General features: G+C 42.5%; 1 protein-coding gene across 2 annotated transcripts in view; it reads right to left on the reverse strand.

The window, feature by feature from the left end:
• Nucleotides 1-17,474, reverse strand: part of Ctps1 (CTP synthase 1) — a 33,345-nt gene that overhangs the window by 13,365 nt on the left and 2,506 nt on the right. For both annotated transcript variants that reach the window (XM_059254884.1, XM_059254886.1), the window contains exons 2-9: nucleotides 16,540-16,718; nucleotides 14,722-14,892; nucleotides 11,754-11,854; nucleotides 10,441-10,557; nucleotides 7,717-7,800; nucleotides 7,198-7,278; nucleotides 1,968-2,119; nucleotides 266-398 (exon numbers count right to left, since the gene is read on the reverse strand). In XM_059254884.1, coding sequence (XP_059110867.1) covers nucleotides 266-398; nucleotides 1,968-2,119; nucleotides 7,198-7,278; nucleotides 7,717-7,800; nucleotides 10,441-10,557; nucleotides 11,754-11,854; nucleotides 14,722-14,892; nucleotides 16,540-16,705 — 1,005 coding nt within the window. In that variant the 5' untranslated portion in view covers nucleotides 16,706-16,718. The remainder of the gene's footprint in view (nucleotides 1-265; nucleotides 399-1,967; nucleotides 2,120-7,197; nucleotides 7,279-7,716; nucleotides 7,801-10,440; nucleotides 10,558-11,753; nucleotides 11,855-14,721; nucleotides 14,893-16,539; nucleotides 16,719-17,474) is intronic.

The raw sequence follows: 17,474 nt of genomic DNA on the forward strand, positions 1-17,474 counted from the left end.
ATCACAAGACTTGAGTCTTCAAGATGATTCGTGGATAAAGGTATTTGTTGTCAAGCCTGACAATCTAGTTTAATCCCTAGAACACACATTGTGGAAGAAAAAAAACTGACTTCTATAAATTGTCTTCTGACCTCTACATGTGCCATAGCACACACACAAGCACCCACATATACCTACACCCAATAATTTTTTTTTAAATATATAAAACACATACACAAGCTATTTCCATTTACTCCTTGGTTGTACCTACACCACCCTTCCTTACCTTGATCTCCAACTTGTGGTTAATAGCCAATGCAGAATGCTCTAGAGCTTTAATGACAGAGGCATACGAGTCTGAGAATTTGGTGTATTTGCCCACAAGAGCGATAGAGCAGGTCTCCAGCAAGCGATCATATCTAGCAAATAAGGGTCAAGACAGTTACTTGCAATGTCCACACCATCATGAGACTGAAATTACTTCTGCAGAAGGAGGAAACATGCCTGGCAAGACGATACAGAGTATCACCTCAGTACTGTGAACAGAGCAAAAGGACCCTCAGATCAAAAGGGAAGGATTGGAAAGAGTAGGATTGGAGTTAATGAGATGGCTCAATGGGGAAAAGCACTTGCCACACAAGCCCGATCATCTGAGATCCATACCCAGAACCCACAATGGAAAGAAAAAACAGACCCCTACAAGTTGTCCTCTGACCACATATATACAGTGGCATGCACACACTCAAGCACACAAACATAACAAAATGTCATTTAAAAAAAAAAATTCAAAGGGCAAAAAAACAACTAAACAATCATAAGAGTTAATGTGATAAGTCAAATAAATAATGGTACAGTCACAAAGGAAATGTCTGTCCATACTCATCAAAAATTTCCACTTTAAAGCATAATAACTGTGGTGGTTTGAAAGAAAATGGCCACCACAGGCTCATAGGGAGTGGCACTGTTAGGAGATACGGTCTTGTTGGAGTAGGGATGGCACTGTTAGAGGAAGTGTGTCCTTGGGGGCGGGCTTTGAGGTTTCAGATGCTCAAGCTAGGCCCAGTGTCTCAGTCTCTTCCTGCTGCCTTCGGATCCGGATGTAGAACTCTCCAGCACCCATGTCTGCTTGTGTGCTGCCATGCTTCCCACCATGATGACAATAAACTAAACCTCTTAACTGTAAGGCAGCCCCAATGAAATGTTTTCCTTTATAAGAGTTGTTATAGTCACGGTATCTCTTCACAGCAATAGAAACCCTAACTAAGACAGTAACAGACTAACAATGTTTCATGTTTTATGAAAAAAGACCATTAAAAACTACAGGCTACTTTTATAGCTACATGCAAATGGACACAAAAGATATTCACATAAATGGCCAAAAACCAAAAAATAAACTGTCCAAGTGAAAGCAGTTATCACAGAGAACAGAATGAGCACTCCACTCCCTCTGTGTGTGCTTACATTGTCATCACAGTGATTTTCCAACTACAATTGGACTCACCCTGATCTAGGTCTTGAGTTAATATCTAAGTAATGAGACAACCTCAGAGCTTCAGGACAAGGTGGCAGCAGTCCACCCCGGCTCAGCCCATTCTAGCTGAGTGAATGGCATGTTCCCAAACACAGCTTAGATAGTAGTGATATGACTCAGGAGTGCTGCAGTCAAGGCCAGCATTTCCGTAGGCTCTGGGAATGTGTGTACCCCTCTGCCACTAGGCTGCTGTTGGTGCTGTTGAACTGAAGAGAGACAGTACAGCACAATGTTATAATCTGAACTCACTGCCTGGAGTCCTGTGAACAGGCCCAGCCTGGCCAGGTCCTCCTCCTCTGTGTTGTAACCACATGCTGGTTATAAAATCCTTTGTTAGCCTTCTGAACATCTCTTCCTATGAGCACCTTTTCTACCAGGAGTGCTAACACATTAGTACAGCATGGTGGAGGCCCTACAAAAGACTAAGGCATGCATTCTGAACCACTTAATGACAAACCTGTCTGCCATCTCTTTCCATTTCATCAGCATTTTTCGTGACTGTCTCTCAATAGGAAGGTCAAGTCTCCGAAGAAAATAGTCTACAACCCCTTGCTCTTCTAACAACAAGGGCACCCGGTAGATGGATGAAACATCATGAACACAGATCACCTGTTTAAAGAAAAAAAAAAGGGGGGGAGATTTAATAAAAACAAATAACTAACTAGGGTTACATCTACAAGATTTCAAGGGGAGGAAACTTTAATTGGGAACAGAAAAAGGTGATTTTCTAGAAAAAGATAAACTCCCAACTGATTCAAGAATAGAAAATAAGTGGGTAGACTATTATGAACATGAATACAAAAATCCTTTAAAAAGAGCCAGATGTGGTGGTACATAGGTGTAATTCCTGCACTCAAAAGGCTAAGGCAGGAGAAGCATAAATTGGAGGCCAGCTTAGGTTATCTCAAAATAACAAAAATATGCCCACAGAGGACGTTCCTGAATCGATATGTAATAGCTTAAATTAGTGGTTCTCAAACTCAGCTGTACAGGAGAATCTCTAAAGGAGTTTGTAAGAATTTCTAAGTCTATGCTGCACCCACAACCACTCAGGTCCAAGTCTCTGGAGGTGGGAGGCTCCCAGCTTATCCCAGTGTGCAGCCAAATTTGAAATCCATTGCACTGGGCCATTTTAAAGTGGAACTTGCCGGGCGGTGGTGGCGCACTCGGGGGGCAGAGGCAGGCGGATCTCTGTGAGTTCGAGGGCAGCCTGGGCTACCAAGTGAGTTCCAGGAAAGGCGCAAAGCTTCACAGAGAAACCCTGTCTTGAAAAACCAAAAAAAAAAAAAAAAGTGGAACTTGGCTTCTCTCCCATAAGGATCTAGATTTTAAAATCAAATACAAGACATTAAAGTAGAAGGGGATTTACACAGTAGGAAAAAGGTAGAAGACCAGCGAGAAGTGGGAAACAAGCAAAGTTATAAAAAAAAAAAGGGGGGGGGGAGGGGTATCAATGGTGGCGCACGGCTTTGATCCCAGCACTTGGGAGGCAGAGGCAGGCAGATCTCTGTGAGTTCGAGGCCAGTCTGGTCTACATAGAGAGTTCTAGGACAGGCACCGAAACTACACAGAGAAACCCTGTCACAAAAAAACAAAACCAAACAAAACAAAGAGGAGAAAAAAAAAGATCTCTGTGGATACAGGTGATAAAAATTCAGAACCTGCTCATAATAAAAATGAGATAAATTAAGAGTATTAGGGAAATTCTGAAAATATAAAATACCTACAGTCTAACACTTAAAACTCCTGCTTACTGTTAAAAGTTTAGGGAACTAAGAGAACAAGGGAAGATGGCCCCTGTCACAATTCAGAGATCCTGGAGATGTCACCCACTACAGTCCAACAAGAAACGCAATGTGATTTGAAAAACTAAAAGCAACTGGGACTACATGCATGCATTACAACTGCCTGTGTGTGCCCATCAAAAAACAAGACTTACAGAAAACCACATCTAACATTATTTTAGTAGGATGCTAGATTACAGATCAAAAGAAATCAGGGTGCCCCACATGTGGGCTACTTCTAATCAAGAATACAATTTTTTTAAATATAGTAATAAAAATTATGAAGTCATACATAAATCTAAAGTTTATGAAGCAAATCTTACATATAATATAAAAATTTTTTATCACAAGATAGCCCTTTCAAGAAACAGGGCTGGATACCAGGATATCCATACACAAAAAGATAGTCTGTCACTCCTTACCTGCCACTGTACACAAACACTGACTCAAGACAAGTCTGGTATGATATATAACTTGAAAGAAAATTGAGAAAAATCTTCATGACCATGATTAAGCTGAGTTTTTAAATAGCCAGAAAGCAGCACAACCCACAAAAGAAAACACTGAACATTTCAAAGTGTCTATGCTCCACTAAGAGCATAAAAAGCAAGCGAGAGGCTGAAAAAACATTGCTTATCACACACCTGACAGAAGACTACAGTCGGACTAACTTCTTACAATCCGATGTTTAAAATAGGCAGAAGACCTGAAATTCAAATCTGTAATAAATGTGGAATACTCCTCAGTGAGTAACAGTAAAAAGTTTTCACAGCTTTTGTTTTTTTGAAACATGTAGCCCTGGGCTGTCCTGGAATTCACTCTGTAGACCAGGCTGGCCTCAAACTCAGGAGATCCACCTGCCTCAGTCTCCCAAATACTGGGATTAAAGGAGTGCACTGTCACGCCCAGAGAATAATTCTTATGAAAGTCAATTCTGCTAAAGAAAAGGAATCTCCTCCCTCTTCACTTGTGAAGACAGAAATACCTGAAATACACAATACGGGCAGTGGTGGTACACGCCTTTAATCCCAGCACTCAGGAGGCAGAGCCAGCCGGATCTCTGTGAGTTCAAGGCCAGCCCGGGCCAGAGTGAGTTCCAGGAAAGGCTCCAAAGCTACACAGAGAAACCCTGTCTCAAAAAACTAAAATAATAATAATACACAATAAAGGGCCACTGTAAAAAAAATGACAATCATTCTGTGCTCCGTGGACTGAGTGTGAAGCAAGGGCTAAGAAGGAGCCCCTGGCTTAGGAGTCAGACAAGGAACCTGACTCTAGCCCCAGATGCCTTTACCCCAAGGCCTGAGTCCTCAAGAAGTCCTCTGTAAAAGTCAAGAAAATGTCCTCTGGCCCCATGCATGCATATGGCAGGCCAATGATCTGAACTGCACCTATCAAATTCTCCAAGTCTCATTAAGTAGACTGCTCTCATTTTAAGGCCCCTGTTTTGCTGTCCCCGATCAGATTGGCTGGACTCTTCTGCTTGGTCTCCTGACCCTCAGTCATGGAGCAGTAAAACAAACCCTAAACACTCTCATCTGGAAACTCCTTGCCTGTACCTTTCTTCTGATCTCCTTCAGCCAATTCTGAGTGTTATGGTTCCCACAGGGTTTGAAGCCCCTCAAGCGACCAATGTGGCTGGAGCATTGGGCCCAAGCTGCCATAACTGAAGGTGCTGTGGAACTTTAAGACCAGGTCTAGAAGTCCTTGAGCCATCGGGAATCCTCCCTTGGAAGGAATTAAGACACTCTTCCTATAACACTTGAGTTCCTGCAAGGAACCTGGTCTCTGCAGCCTGGCTGACAAGCTGATCTTTCCAACCCCTGCACTCTACCAGTTGCCACCATGGAACCTTCCCAGAGTCTGTACTACACTGTTTAGACTCAGTCTCCAAACTATAAGCCCTCTTCTTTATTAAATTAGTTGCCTCAGGTATTCTGCTGTAAGAATAAAAAGCTGAGACTAAAGAGACCACTTGGCTGTTAAGAACACTGGCTATTCTTCCAGAGGATCTAGGTTCAAGTCCCAACAAGATACCTCACAACCATCTGCAGCTCCAGTTCCAGATCCAATGCCCACTTCTGGCCTCTACAAGTACCAAGCATGCATACAATACACACACATACATGCAAACAAAACACTCATATGCATAAAATAAATTTTACAAAAGAAATCCCAACACACTGACCAATGCCATAAGCTGTATTTATACCCACTAGAGTTTCCATAAATAAGCACCATACTTATTATCACAGGATCTGTTAACACAGTAACAGACTAAAATGGATGTGGGAGCCACAACATCCTAGACACCAGAAACATAAAATGGATGCATGTGTACATATACATCAAGGGGCACATGACAGACTCACCACTAGCATATCTGAGACACAGAAGCAACCCAGAGAGGGAAGTGATTACCCCAAGGGTTAAGGAGGGTGTAATAAAAGCTTTTCATAAGTCCTTAGGCAAACACAGGAGACAGTCTAGCTTGGGACCCACAGCAGAATGTATTTGGCAACCTTGTTCCTTCACTTGCACACATTATGCATACACCCATCTTCAATGTACCCAGTACCATCAGATTTCCTCAACCCCCAACCTGCACCAGGTTACATGCACTACCATCTCTCAGCAATACTGTAAACTTCCCTGCCAGTGAAGCTATAACAACCAAATTTAGACAGTTTGTATTCAAGAAAACTCCTAACATATCTGGGTATGAAAAATAGAAGGGTTGATCTGGCCTGAAGTGGTTTGTAGTGTACATGCTTAAGTAAGGCAAAACTGTATCCTCCAGCATCTTTTTGGGAGAATATCCTATTTACCATCTTATGACGACCATGTGTAACTGGATTTACATATGATTAAAATCAGATGCACTGTGGGAAGAGACAGGCACATTAGGTAAAAGTATATGATTTAATCTATTAATCCAAACTATACCTTTTAGTATCTAACTCCTCATCTTAAGCTCCATAAAAAGAAGCTCTGAGCAATAACTGGGTCCTTGAGTACTACTCTTGCTCATGTGACATGTGGTCAATCTTCAACCACTTAGCTCTAAAGTTAGCTTGTTTCTTTTGCAATCTATGTGAGCCCTTATTTTCAATTCTTTGGATAAGAGGACAAAACCTTGAAAACACCTGGCCCAGACCCTGACCACTGACTGGTGACCCTGTCCTAGCTAGACCCTTAGTAATAAAATGAACAAGAAATGCTGGACCAACAGAAACAGGAGACTCTGGTTCCTGCACATGAATTACCAAGCACGAAAGCAAAGCAACAGCTAGGCTGGGGCACAAACCTGTAGTAATCCTAGCACCTGAGAGACTTAAGGCTAGACAGACATAAGGTCAAGGCCAGAATGAACCACAAAGACTTCATCTCAAAAGACTGAGGGTCGGGGATGCTGAATGTTAAGCGTACTTCACTATTATGCACAAGGTCCTAGATACCAGGAAATAATGTGGGACCGTAGGGAAACAGAAAGATGTTCACCCCAAACGGAATAAAGAACAAGGAAACAGGGCCACGCAGTAGTGGTGTATACCTTTAATCCCAGCACTCGGGAGGCAGAGGCAGAAACAGGCAGTTCTGTGTGAGTTCAAGGGCAGCCTGATCTACAGAGTAAGTTCCAGGACAGCCAGGGCTACAGAGAAATCAACAACAACAAACACACACACACACACACACACACACACACACACACACACACACAAAAACAAAAAACCACAACCCCAAGGAATGGGAGAAGATAGAAAAGTTGAAAAGTTGTGTTAAGATCTAGGAGACAGTCTTCTGTCACCAACTGTGACACAACAAGAAGTCTCGAAAAGTGGATCAGTCAAGGCTGTAGGCAATTAGAAGTAAAAAGTCATTTCCAGGGTGAAATGTACTTACTTGCTCAGGTTCCACATGGCAGAACATTGATATTTTCTCTTTCACGGATGTGTCAAGAGGGTTTGAGCACCTGCACACCACCTAGCAATTAAGAAAACAAGGGACTTGGAGCAGAAGGATCAAAGTAGGGCTTTCCACAACTGGAATTAAAATAGAGAAAATGCTCTGAGATGGATGAAAATGTCAGTTCTAAACAACAATACACATGATCCACGAACACAACACTATCTTTTCAAAACCCAAACTCCTACATCCCAAGAAGAGCAGGAGACAGCCCAGGGGAAACAGTGAACTACAGGAGCTAACTGACTTTCCTCCTCCTTAATGTTCTTGGGAGGAATAAAGGACTGTGAGAAGCAAGACACAGGAGGCACAAGGCTTCCTTCACACATGCCTGCAAGAAAACCACAAACTCCAGTTCCACTCAAAGCACTGTTTTCTCCATCCTCCCACAGAGGTCAGATTTTAATTAGATGTGGGCAATGACACCACCAAACCAGGCACTGAGGGAAACCTTACCAAGTCTGGAGAAAGCCCGAGTCCTCTAAGCTCCCGAACACTGTTCTGGGTGGGTTTTGTCTTCTGTTCCCCTGTTGAACTTGGCTGTTTTACAAAAGAAAAAAAAGTGGTTCATTTCTCTGAGTTTCCAAGCACTGACTTTTCTCTCAACCTCTGAGTAGAGAATTTGATTGTACAATTAAGCCTTGGTTTCTTATTGAAGTTACACATGAAGTCAAATGGTTCTATGTATTACACAACTTGTCTTCTGACTCTCCAAACCCTACAAATAACGAGTTTTTTTTATAACTATATTGGGGCAGAACTGAACCAGGGCTTTGCCCACACTAAGGACAAGGGTTGCCATTGAGCTCTGCCCCCAGTCCATGTCAATTCCCAAGTCTACTGCCCTGCTTTATTGCCACCTCTCAGCACTTGTCTAAGGCATGCTCTGTTGAGCTCTCCCTCCCGCCCCATGATGCCGTCCTTTTCAGCTGTGTACACTTTTGAGCACTTAAAAGTATTCAGGGTAAGCCATCCTTTTGTCTATAGTAAAATATCTTTATTCTCTTCCCACACTTAACACAGATCTGCGAGGTTTAGTTTTCAGTTGGAAAGAAACTTCCTTTAGAACTGGGGGTTGTGACCCTTTTCACAGGGTCACCTAAGACCATCAGAAAAATAGGTATTTCTATTACAATTCATAACAGTAGTAAAATTAGTTATGAAGTAGCAGCACAAATAATGTTATATTTGGGGTCACCACAACATAAGGAACTGTATTAAAGGGCTGCAGCATTCGGCAGGTTGAGAATCACTGCCTCAAGAATGTTTAATGCAATGGTTTCACTTTCTTCTAGTTCTGAGTTTGGCCATACTGACTTGCTTTTTTTCTTTAGGGCCTTTGAGGCCTTCTGCTCCATTATTCTGTACTCTCATAGCTATGAACCTTAGTGCTGGCCATTTTATACTCAATGGAGTTAGCACTCAATGGCTCTTCCAATATAGAAACTGTGTCTTGAAGTTTCCTCATTCAGATCAGGTCAGAAAACTCTGTAAGGAGCCAAATAATAACTATTTTAGGGTTCAGCCTTGCATCATGGCTCATACTTATTACCTGAACACTTAGGAGGCTGAGACAAGAAGACTGTTAAAAGTTCAAGGCCAGCAGCCTAGACTACACCGTGAGTCCAGGCCACTCCGAGCTACATTATGACACATTTTATCTATCTCAAAGCCCATTATTATTATTACTGTTATTATTTTGAGCTTTGTGGACGATATGGCTTGTCATATATACTCAACTTTGTTGTTTCAGTATAAAAGCAGCCACAGATGACACATCAAGCAAAGAATGTAAATTTATTTCGATAAAACAAGCCTGTTTTTAAAAAATAGCCAATCAGGGGGCTAGAGAAATGGCTCAGAGGTTAAGAGCATTAACTGTTCTTCCAGAGGTCCTTGAATTCAATTCCCAGCAACTACATGGTGGCTCACAACCATCTGTAATGAGATCCAGTATCCTCTTCTGGAGTGCAGGCATACATGGAGACAGATCACTATATACATAATAAATAAATAAACCTTGGGGGGGGGGGCGGAGTTGATCAATAGCCCTTGGCCCCCAAGCACAACCTGACAACCTGTGGTTCAGACATTTTCCTGTTCTAATTTTCAGGATATCCTGCTACATATAACACATGTGGACCAACCCTCTAACTTCCTTAACTCTTCTCTCCATTTTCTATCTCTGTCCTACTTTTTGAATATTTCTTCAGCTTCCCTCCTTCTTACTTTCATCTCTGTTTTATCTAATTCTTAACTTCAATTCTTGCCTATCTCACGTTCCTATCTTATGGCATCCAGTTCCTGCTGAGCACACATAGTTACTGGCTACTGACGCCTATCTAAAAGCAAACTAGAAGTTCCCTATGAGGGACGACAGGCTGGTGAGTGGGGAGTCTTAGGGGCAGTGTCTTCTCCTAGGCTAGTCACACATAACAGAAATCTCAGACTTCCCATGTGGAAGGGCCCAGCCTGGCTCTGAAGACTCTGAGAACCAACAGGTAGAAGACAGCAAGCATTTCGGCAACACAGCATGTTTATGGTTCAGCATCACTACCCTCAACTGTCCACAGTGTCTGCTTGTCAAGAAACCCTCCCCAGGGCTATCTTATAGCAAGAAAGAGACGCAGATGCCTAACTGGGCACATAAGCAGGTGTGGACAGCCTTTGCAGTGAGGTCTATCCTCATCCTACTCCCAGAAGAGCCTGATAATGCCCACCATGAGCCTCTGGAGGGTCCTCTGGAGGCAAAAAGGATGGCTTCTCAGCTCCCCCTGCTGCAGGTACATACCCAAGGCTGCTCGGTCAGTTTTTATGTGTCAGTGTGCTTTGTGAATTCCTTGTTTTTATTACTGCCAACTCATCTCCATGCTATCTTTTTTGAATTTCTGTCTTAAAAAATTATTTCACTCTGATTTTGACAGCAAAGACAAGCATACATGTTCAATCTGTCACCTGTATTACAACTTTCCTGATTCATTTTTTCAAACCTTTTCCATTTAATCTTTCAAACCATGGACTGGCAAGAAGGCTCAGTAGGTATGGGCATATATATTCTCCACCCCCCTACACATACCAAATAAATAAACATAAAGCATGTGATTGTAATAAATGCACAGTTCTTTATTTATTTCTTGTACCTCCAGTGTTGAAAGCTTAGAGCCAAACTGTATGCCTTACCTGAGGAACCAGACTGACATGGATATTACAAAAGTTCTCCCTCTTGACCTTGAACTGGAACTGGCGGAAGGCTTCAATGAAGGGCATGCTTTCAATGTCTCCCACTGTGCCACCAAGCTGAAAGGACACACCATCTCAGAGGTTAACACTGATCTCTACTGTTCAGTGCCCAGATTTCAGTGTAACTGCAAACTCCTAACCCTGCAGAATGTCAGTCTTCAGAAACTGCTTTGTGTTGAAAGTTGATACTCCTCATTTCCCCAAGAATATTGCAGATATTGCCACAGCAGTTTAAGAAAAAGGTTGGGTTTGAAAGGTACCAGGAACCAGGTAGTGGTGGTACACACCTTTAATCCCAGCACTTGGGAGGCAGAGGCAGGCCAATCTGTGAGTTCGAGGCCAGCATGATCTACAGAGGGAGTTCCAGGACAGCCAGGGCTATATCAAAACAAAAAGAAAAAAGAAAAAGAAAGAGAGATGGGGGAGGAGGAAGGAAGGAAGGAAGGAAGGAAGGAAGGAACGAACGAACGAACGAACGAACGAACAAACGAACAAACGAAAACCAGGAACTAGACTGTAATTGGGACTTCTGAGCTGGGATGAACAGACAGTAGAATAAAACAAAGCAAAAGAAGTTAGCAGGGTTAACTCTGCCAGAGGCAAGCAAAGGGCTGCCAACATCAAGAAAGGGACAAAAATGTGTCCAGCCACTCTGAGACGGTGTTAGGTGGTCCAGCACAACACTGAAAGGGAGCATTATTAGGGAAAATGTTGCTTCCCCTGTGTACCACCTATCTGCTGCTGCACACTGCATGGACAGAAATGGAAGGTTGGATTTTCACTGGGCATGGTCCTATTGATGACTAAGGAGAGGAATGACTGAACTAGTTCACATAGGCAAGTGCTGTGGGATGGTCTGTATGTCAAATGTGTTGCTGATTGGTCAATAAATAAATCACTGATTGGCCAGTGGCCAGGCAGGAAGTATAGGCGGGACTAACAGAGAGGAGAATTGAGAAAACAGGAAGCTGGGTGAGGGAGACACTGCCAGCTGCCACCATGACAAGCCGCATGTGAAGATGCCGGTAAGCCACGAGCCATGTGGCAAGGTATAGATTAATAGAAATAGATTAATTTAAGCTGTAAGAACAGTTAGCAAGAAGCCTGCCACGGCCATACAGTTTGTAACCAATATAAGTCTCTGTGTTTACTTAGTTGGGTCTGAGTGGCTGTGGGACTGGCAGGTGAGAGAGATTTGCCCTGACTGTGGGCCAGGCAGGAAAACTCTAGCTATAGGCAAGAATCATACAAACCTCAATAACACACACTTGAGGTTCCAATCCATCTTCATCTACAGGTATTAACGCCTGTCTCATCACCCACTCCTGGATTGCATCTGTGATGTGAGGGACAACTAAGAAAAAGAAAGAAACCTGTAACTTACACTTGCCTATCAATCAGCATTAGCATTTATGAAGACAAATACATTTACTGTTGAAACAAACTGATACACTTTTTGCCTAGATAAATAAGCAATGGGGTATACTTTTTGCCTAAACAAGCAATAAGATCATAAAAATACTTTTGAAGTGCCTTTAATGACTCAATAAATCTTTGGGCTCACACTTCCCCAGGCCTCCTTTCCAGATTTCTGGGCTGTTGCTGGACGCCATGTGAAAAGAATGAAGCCAAGAGTGACTCCCTAAGCACCTCAGAACACCTGCCCTGTGCAGTTTACTCTTCTGGCCACACACGAATACAAGACTGTCTGTGACCACCCCACTGCTCTCAGCCAAGGAGTGGGTACATCACAATTTTCCAGGAGCAAACAGACTACCAAACCCTGTGCCATTCGTTCTCATGTAGACGAATTTCTAAATGGTCTTATTAAATAAAAAACACGGAGCCAAATATAGGGGTGAAAGCCTTAGATCAGGGAAATAGGGAAAGCCACCAGCCAACTTTACCTCACCAACTCTGCAGCTTCCAAATGCACGTTACTTCCTGTCTACCCACACCTTTATTACCTTGCTGTTCTGCCCTCTCATTGGCTATCTCAGCCCAGCTACCTTACTTCTTCCTACACAGCTCTGTCATTTTCTGTCTGTCTGTACAGACCTCCAGGTCTCTATGGTTGGTACTGGGATTAAAGGTGTGTGTCACCACGTTTGGCTCTGTTCCCTAGTGTGGCCTTGAACACACAGAGATCCTGCCTGCTAAGGGATTAAAGGCATGTGCTGCCTGACTTCTGTTTACTTCAAAATGGCTGGCCTTTTCCCCTTGATCCCCAGGCAAGCTTTATTTATTAACATAAAAATAAAATATCACATTTCCAGTTTGCCAAAGTGTAGACAATCCACTGCAAGAGACCTAACAACACAGCAGAGTGCCAAATCTCAGTTCACCACTCACTAGCTGTGGCTCACTGAGTCAATTATTCCTTTATTTTTAAGCTTGGTATCTCCATCTATCAAGTAGATGATTGATACTTCTACTTTGTGAGGATGTCTTATAAGATAGAGGAGGATCCAGGACTCAGTAATAACCAGCTACTGTGGGACACTTGTTAGAATCACAGTTGTTGGACTCAAGAATGCAATTCCCTAAAGTATAAAGGTGACTTGAATGATCTGGGGTTAAGCAGCAGTCCTCTTGCATAGATATTCATTATCTATATCATACAGAGCAGCTAAGTGATCTACAAACACTAATCAGAATTCACTACTCCACATTTAAACTCTTTAGCATTCAGTGAAAGCCTCACACAAGATCCACTGGGTGACCACTCTGTTGCCCCAGACTATAGTGTCTCAACCACAGCAGCTTCCCCTCTAGTCCTTGCCTACAGATCCCTGTAGTCTGGGGCCTGTGAATACCTGTAGTGGTAGCTCCACCCATGACATTGAGCTGTATGGGCCAATGAGGCTGTGCTTCTTCCTACATAACCTCTTAAAAGGAAAGGGAGAGGGGTCACGTGGGTCTTCTTCTTTTTTTTTAATCCTGGTGTGATCAGACACCAGCCGGCCTGGGAACTGAACCCAGGTCCTCTGGAACATCAGTCAGTGCTCTTCACCGCCGAGCCACCTCTCTCCTCCTAGCAACCACCTCACGTACCTGTGCCCCTCCTCCACTCTCCTTGACTGGCTCCAAGCTCAAGTTCTCTCCAGGAGCCCTAGGCACCTTCCGGAGTAGCATTCCCACTCATGCTTTCCAGCCTTGCTCTTTATTTCTGTCACACTCTTATCAGACATCTCATTTAATTTGTTCTCTGTCTGTCCCACAGCCAACTAACATGAGGACTTCAATGATCTCTTTATCACATATGCTGAGCACCAGTTAAGGGTCTGACCACAGTGAGTGGACATTTCATGATGACAAGCAAAAGAACAAGTACACCAGAACAACAAACTGCACAACCAAAAAACCTTAATTCACAACAGACCCTCTCTATGTGTCAGGAAGGTGGAGGAGCACCATACTGATGCAGCCTTTTAACTCTTAACAGCTCAAGAAGCAGAAGCCTTTACCACCTATTTTACAGAAAAGGAAACCACATCTCAAAAGGGTATAGAATTTTCCTTCCTGTGTTTGTAGGGCTAGTAAGCAACAGAGCTAAGCCCCAAATTATGAAATGATTAGACCAGAATCTGGCCAGGGCAGCCCCAGGCCAGAGCCAGGCTGAACCTTAGTTAACTCTCAGTGCAGCAAAGGCAAATCAAATGCAAATCTGCTCTTATAACTCAGAGAAAAGCAAAGGTCCAAACTAGCATACTGTCATCCCACTAAACCAATGGTGTCCCAATGCCACCTCTTCAACACAGGGAACACTTTGCCCAACAGCCAACAGATGTCTTGTTGTTGAGCTGGTAAAGCTCAAGAGGGCCCAGGAGCCCACTTCTCAGACTCCCACCAGCCTACATGACACAGATGAAAAGCCAACATATGCAGTGGAAGTGCATTCCTCCTCACTTCCACAAGGCCCCAGGCATAATGCCCCAGTGAAGCTTCCTTCACTGCTCAGCATGTAAGAGCAACAGCTATCTGGACTCCAACTGCATCGCCTTGCTGACTGACAACACCTATGTCATCAGTAGAGCAACAGCAGCCTTCTCAAGTGATTTTTTGAGTGAACAACCATACAATTCTGAATTTTCAACTGAAAGGGTATTTTGGTAATAACACTTTAACAAAAAACTGAAATCACATAAAAACAAATTTTTTATACTCAAAAGAAATTAAATTGGCTAACAGTTTCTGCCTTAAAGGTAAATCCAATCTTACCCTGGACAGTTTTCCCCAAGTAATCTCCTTTGCGTTCCTTGTTAATGACATGCTGGTATATCTTCCCTGTGGTCAGATTATTGTCCTTGGTGAGGCGGATATCAAGGAACCGCTCATAATTTCCCAAATCAAGATCAACTTCTCCACCATCATCCAGCACAAAGACTTCTCCTTCAATGAAGAATGAACATGTTCAAGGAAATGAAAAACACTTTTGCCATGGTGCAATTTCAATCTTGAAATATAAACATTCAGATGGAACAAAGTCTGTATAACCTGATTACAAAGCAAGGACATCATTTCTAGAAAATGAAATGCCACAAAAACAACTGCCAATTATTCTCCAAAAGAGTGCTTCATGCTTCTAGCCTGATCTCACTCTTTATTGGGAACAGTTAAACAGCATGGAATGGAGGGAAAGCCCAGCCATAAAGGTATGGGTCAAGGGACTTTACAGTAATACAGTATCTTGAACAAAAGACCTACCCAAGCAAAAAATGTTCAAGAACAACAGAAGCAGGACGATTTGAAACTCCTATAACATATACAAGAAAGGCTGTATTGATTTTAAAAGCCAGCTTCTGAGCTACACTTCAGTTCTAAGCAGTTATTCAGCAGCCCAAGTTGCCTCATTCCTTTCACATTTATTCTTTGCAACTTCATGGTGGAAATGCTGCCTAGAATGATTTATTCCCACCATCAAAATAGGGAACAAAGTCAAAAACATGAACAGTCTCATCTCACCCTTCAGATAGAGAACCCATCCTCTGCTCAAAACTTTCTATTGAAATGCCTCCAAAGGTGCGTGTGCAGTGCTAGCATGCACAGAGCTCTGGGTTTAATCCCCTAGAACTGAGAGAACAACAAAAATCCCCCTAATATATGGATCTTCTGATGCTACTTTTTATTAATGGCAGTATATATCCTTACAGATTTTTATTTCAACACTAGAAAGCGAATGTATAGAATTTTAAACTTGAAGGCACAGGGTCTTACTGAGTTCTGCTACGTAATCTTAGCTAGCCTTCAACAAGTAGCCCAGGTTGGCCTTGAGCTCACTATGTAGTTAGTCCATGCTGGCCTCAAACTTGCAATCCTCCTGTCTCAGCCTCCTTAAATGCTAGATTACCACTACAGGCCTATGCCACCAGACTCAGCTTTAAGGTATGTTTTAACTTTGCTTCTCCAATTTTAAACAGAGTATTGGATATGCCACTCATTCATCACACTATAAAAATGAATTCATTAACAAAGAAGCAGAATATTATCTTCCACTCTTATTCACAGTTTCAACTTTCGCTCACTTCAAAAGATCCTCATTATAAATATTATACAAACTCCAGTAGCAAACAGAATCCCAAGCTTACCCACCCTTTAAGTCTAGAACCTGCCTGTTGCTAGGTCCCTATAAAACAGCCCTCTCTGTTTGAAGGACACTCGTTATGATAGGGCCAAAAGCCACTCCCTTACAGCTTCTACTTACTCATGTAATTTCTACAGAAACAGCGTATTTCGTCTTCTCAAATATATTCCATTTTTTAAATGAAATGAAAAATTTTCATTCAGCTGCCACCACTCCCACCTGGCCCCATTTCACATCTATTATAGAAACTCTGTGATTCTAAACAATGAGTTATCTACTAAGATAGTTGCTTCCTTTTAATCTGAGGGGGGAAAAGCATCATTCTGTTACACTAAGGATCATTCCAGAAGGCAAGAAATGGAAGTTATTCAAGATGTACACCTAATCCCCAAGAGCTAGCATATTTTTCCACAGACACAGTTACTACTTAGAAAAGGGAAAAATAGTTTGCTTACCATGTTCATAAGGAGAGAAAGTTCCTGCATCAATGTTAATGTAGGGGTCAATTTTAATTGATGTTACATGTAATCCACATGACTTGAGTATTGTGCCCACACTACTGGCAATGACTCCTTTTCCAATTCCTGATATAACACCACCAGTAACTAGAATGTACTTCATTTTTCTTTTTAACCTAGAAGGGAAATTTACATATAAATACACACATTTATTTGTTTGTTTGTTTATTTTTGGTTTTTCGAGACAGGGTTTCTCTGTGTAGCTTTGGTGCTTGTCCTGGATCTCGCTCTGTAGACCAGGCTGGCCTCGAACTCAGAGATCCACCTGGCTCTGCCTCCCGAGGGCTAGGATTAAAGGCGTGCACCACCACCGCCCGGCTACACTACACATATTTATATGCATACATCTTACAGATAAAGTTTCATAGCCAGTTAGTTAACCAGTATCACTACCAGACATTGAGATACCATGCAAAGTGTCTCAATATGGGGGGAAAAACACCATCTTGAAAGAGCACTCCAATTCTCCTTGAAAGAAAGAATGCTTTTGGCTAAACTATAGTGTATCACACACAGAGAACAAAGCTCCTCTAAGTTCTAGAAGACTGACCAACAGAAAAGAACTGTTAAGCATTTAAAAGAAGTCATACAAAACCTCCAGTTCCTTCAATTACATGTAGTTCTCATCTGTATTTCAATACAGACTTCTTGGCAGCAGTCTCTCCCAGGTATGCCTTAGAGATGATACAGGCTGAAGGAAATGGAACTTGTGAAATAACCCAGTCTGAAGCACACACTGAACAGAGGAGTCCAACAGAGATCACATTAAACCCAGAGATTAATAAGGTAGTGGCAGGTGGTAATACTTGAGACAAGGTGGATTCAAGGACGGCAGTCAACAGGCAATGAGACAGTGACATATCAAAAGATTT

Source organism: Peromyscus eremicus, chromosome 2, assembly GCF_949786415.1.
Source record: "Peromyscus eremicus chromosome 2, PerEre_H2_v1, whole genome shotgun sequence".
NCBI lineage: Eukaryota > Metazoa > Chordata > Mammalia > Rodentia > Cricetidae > Peromyscus > Peromyscus eremicus.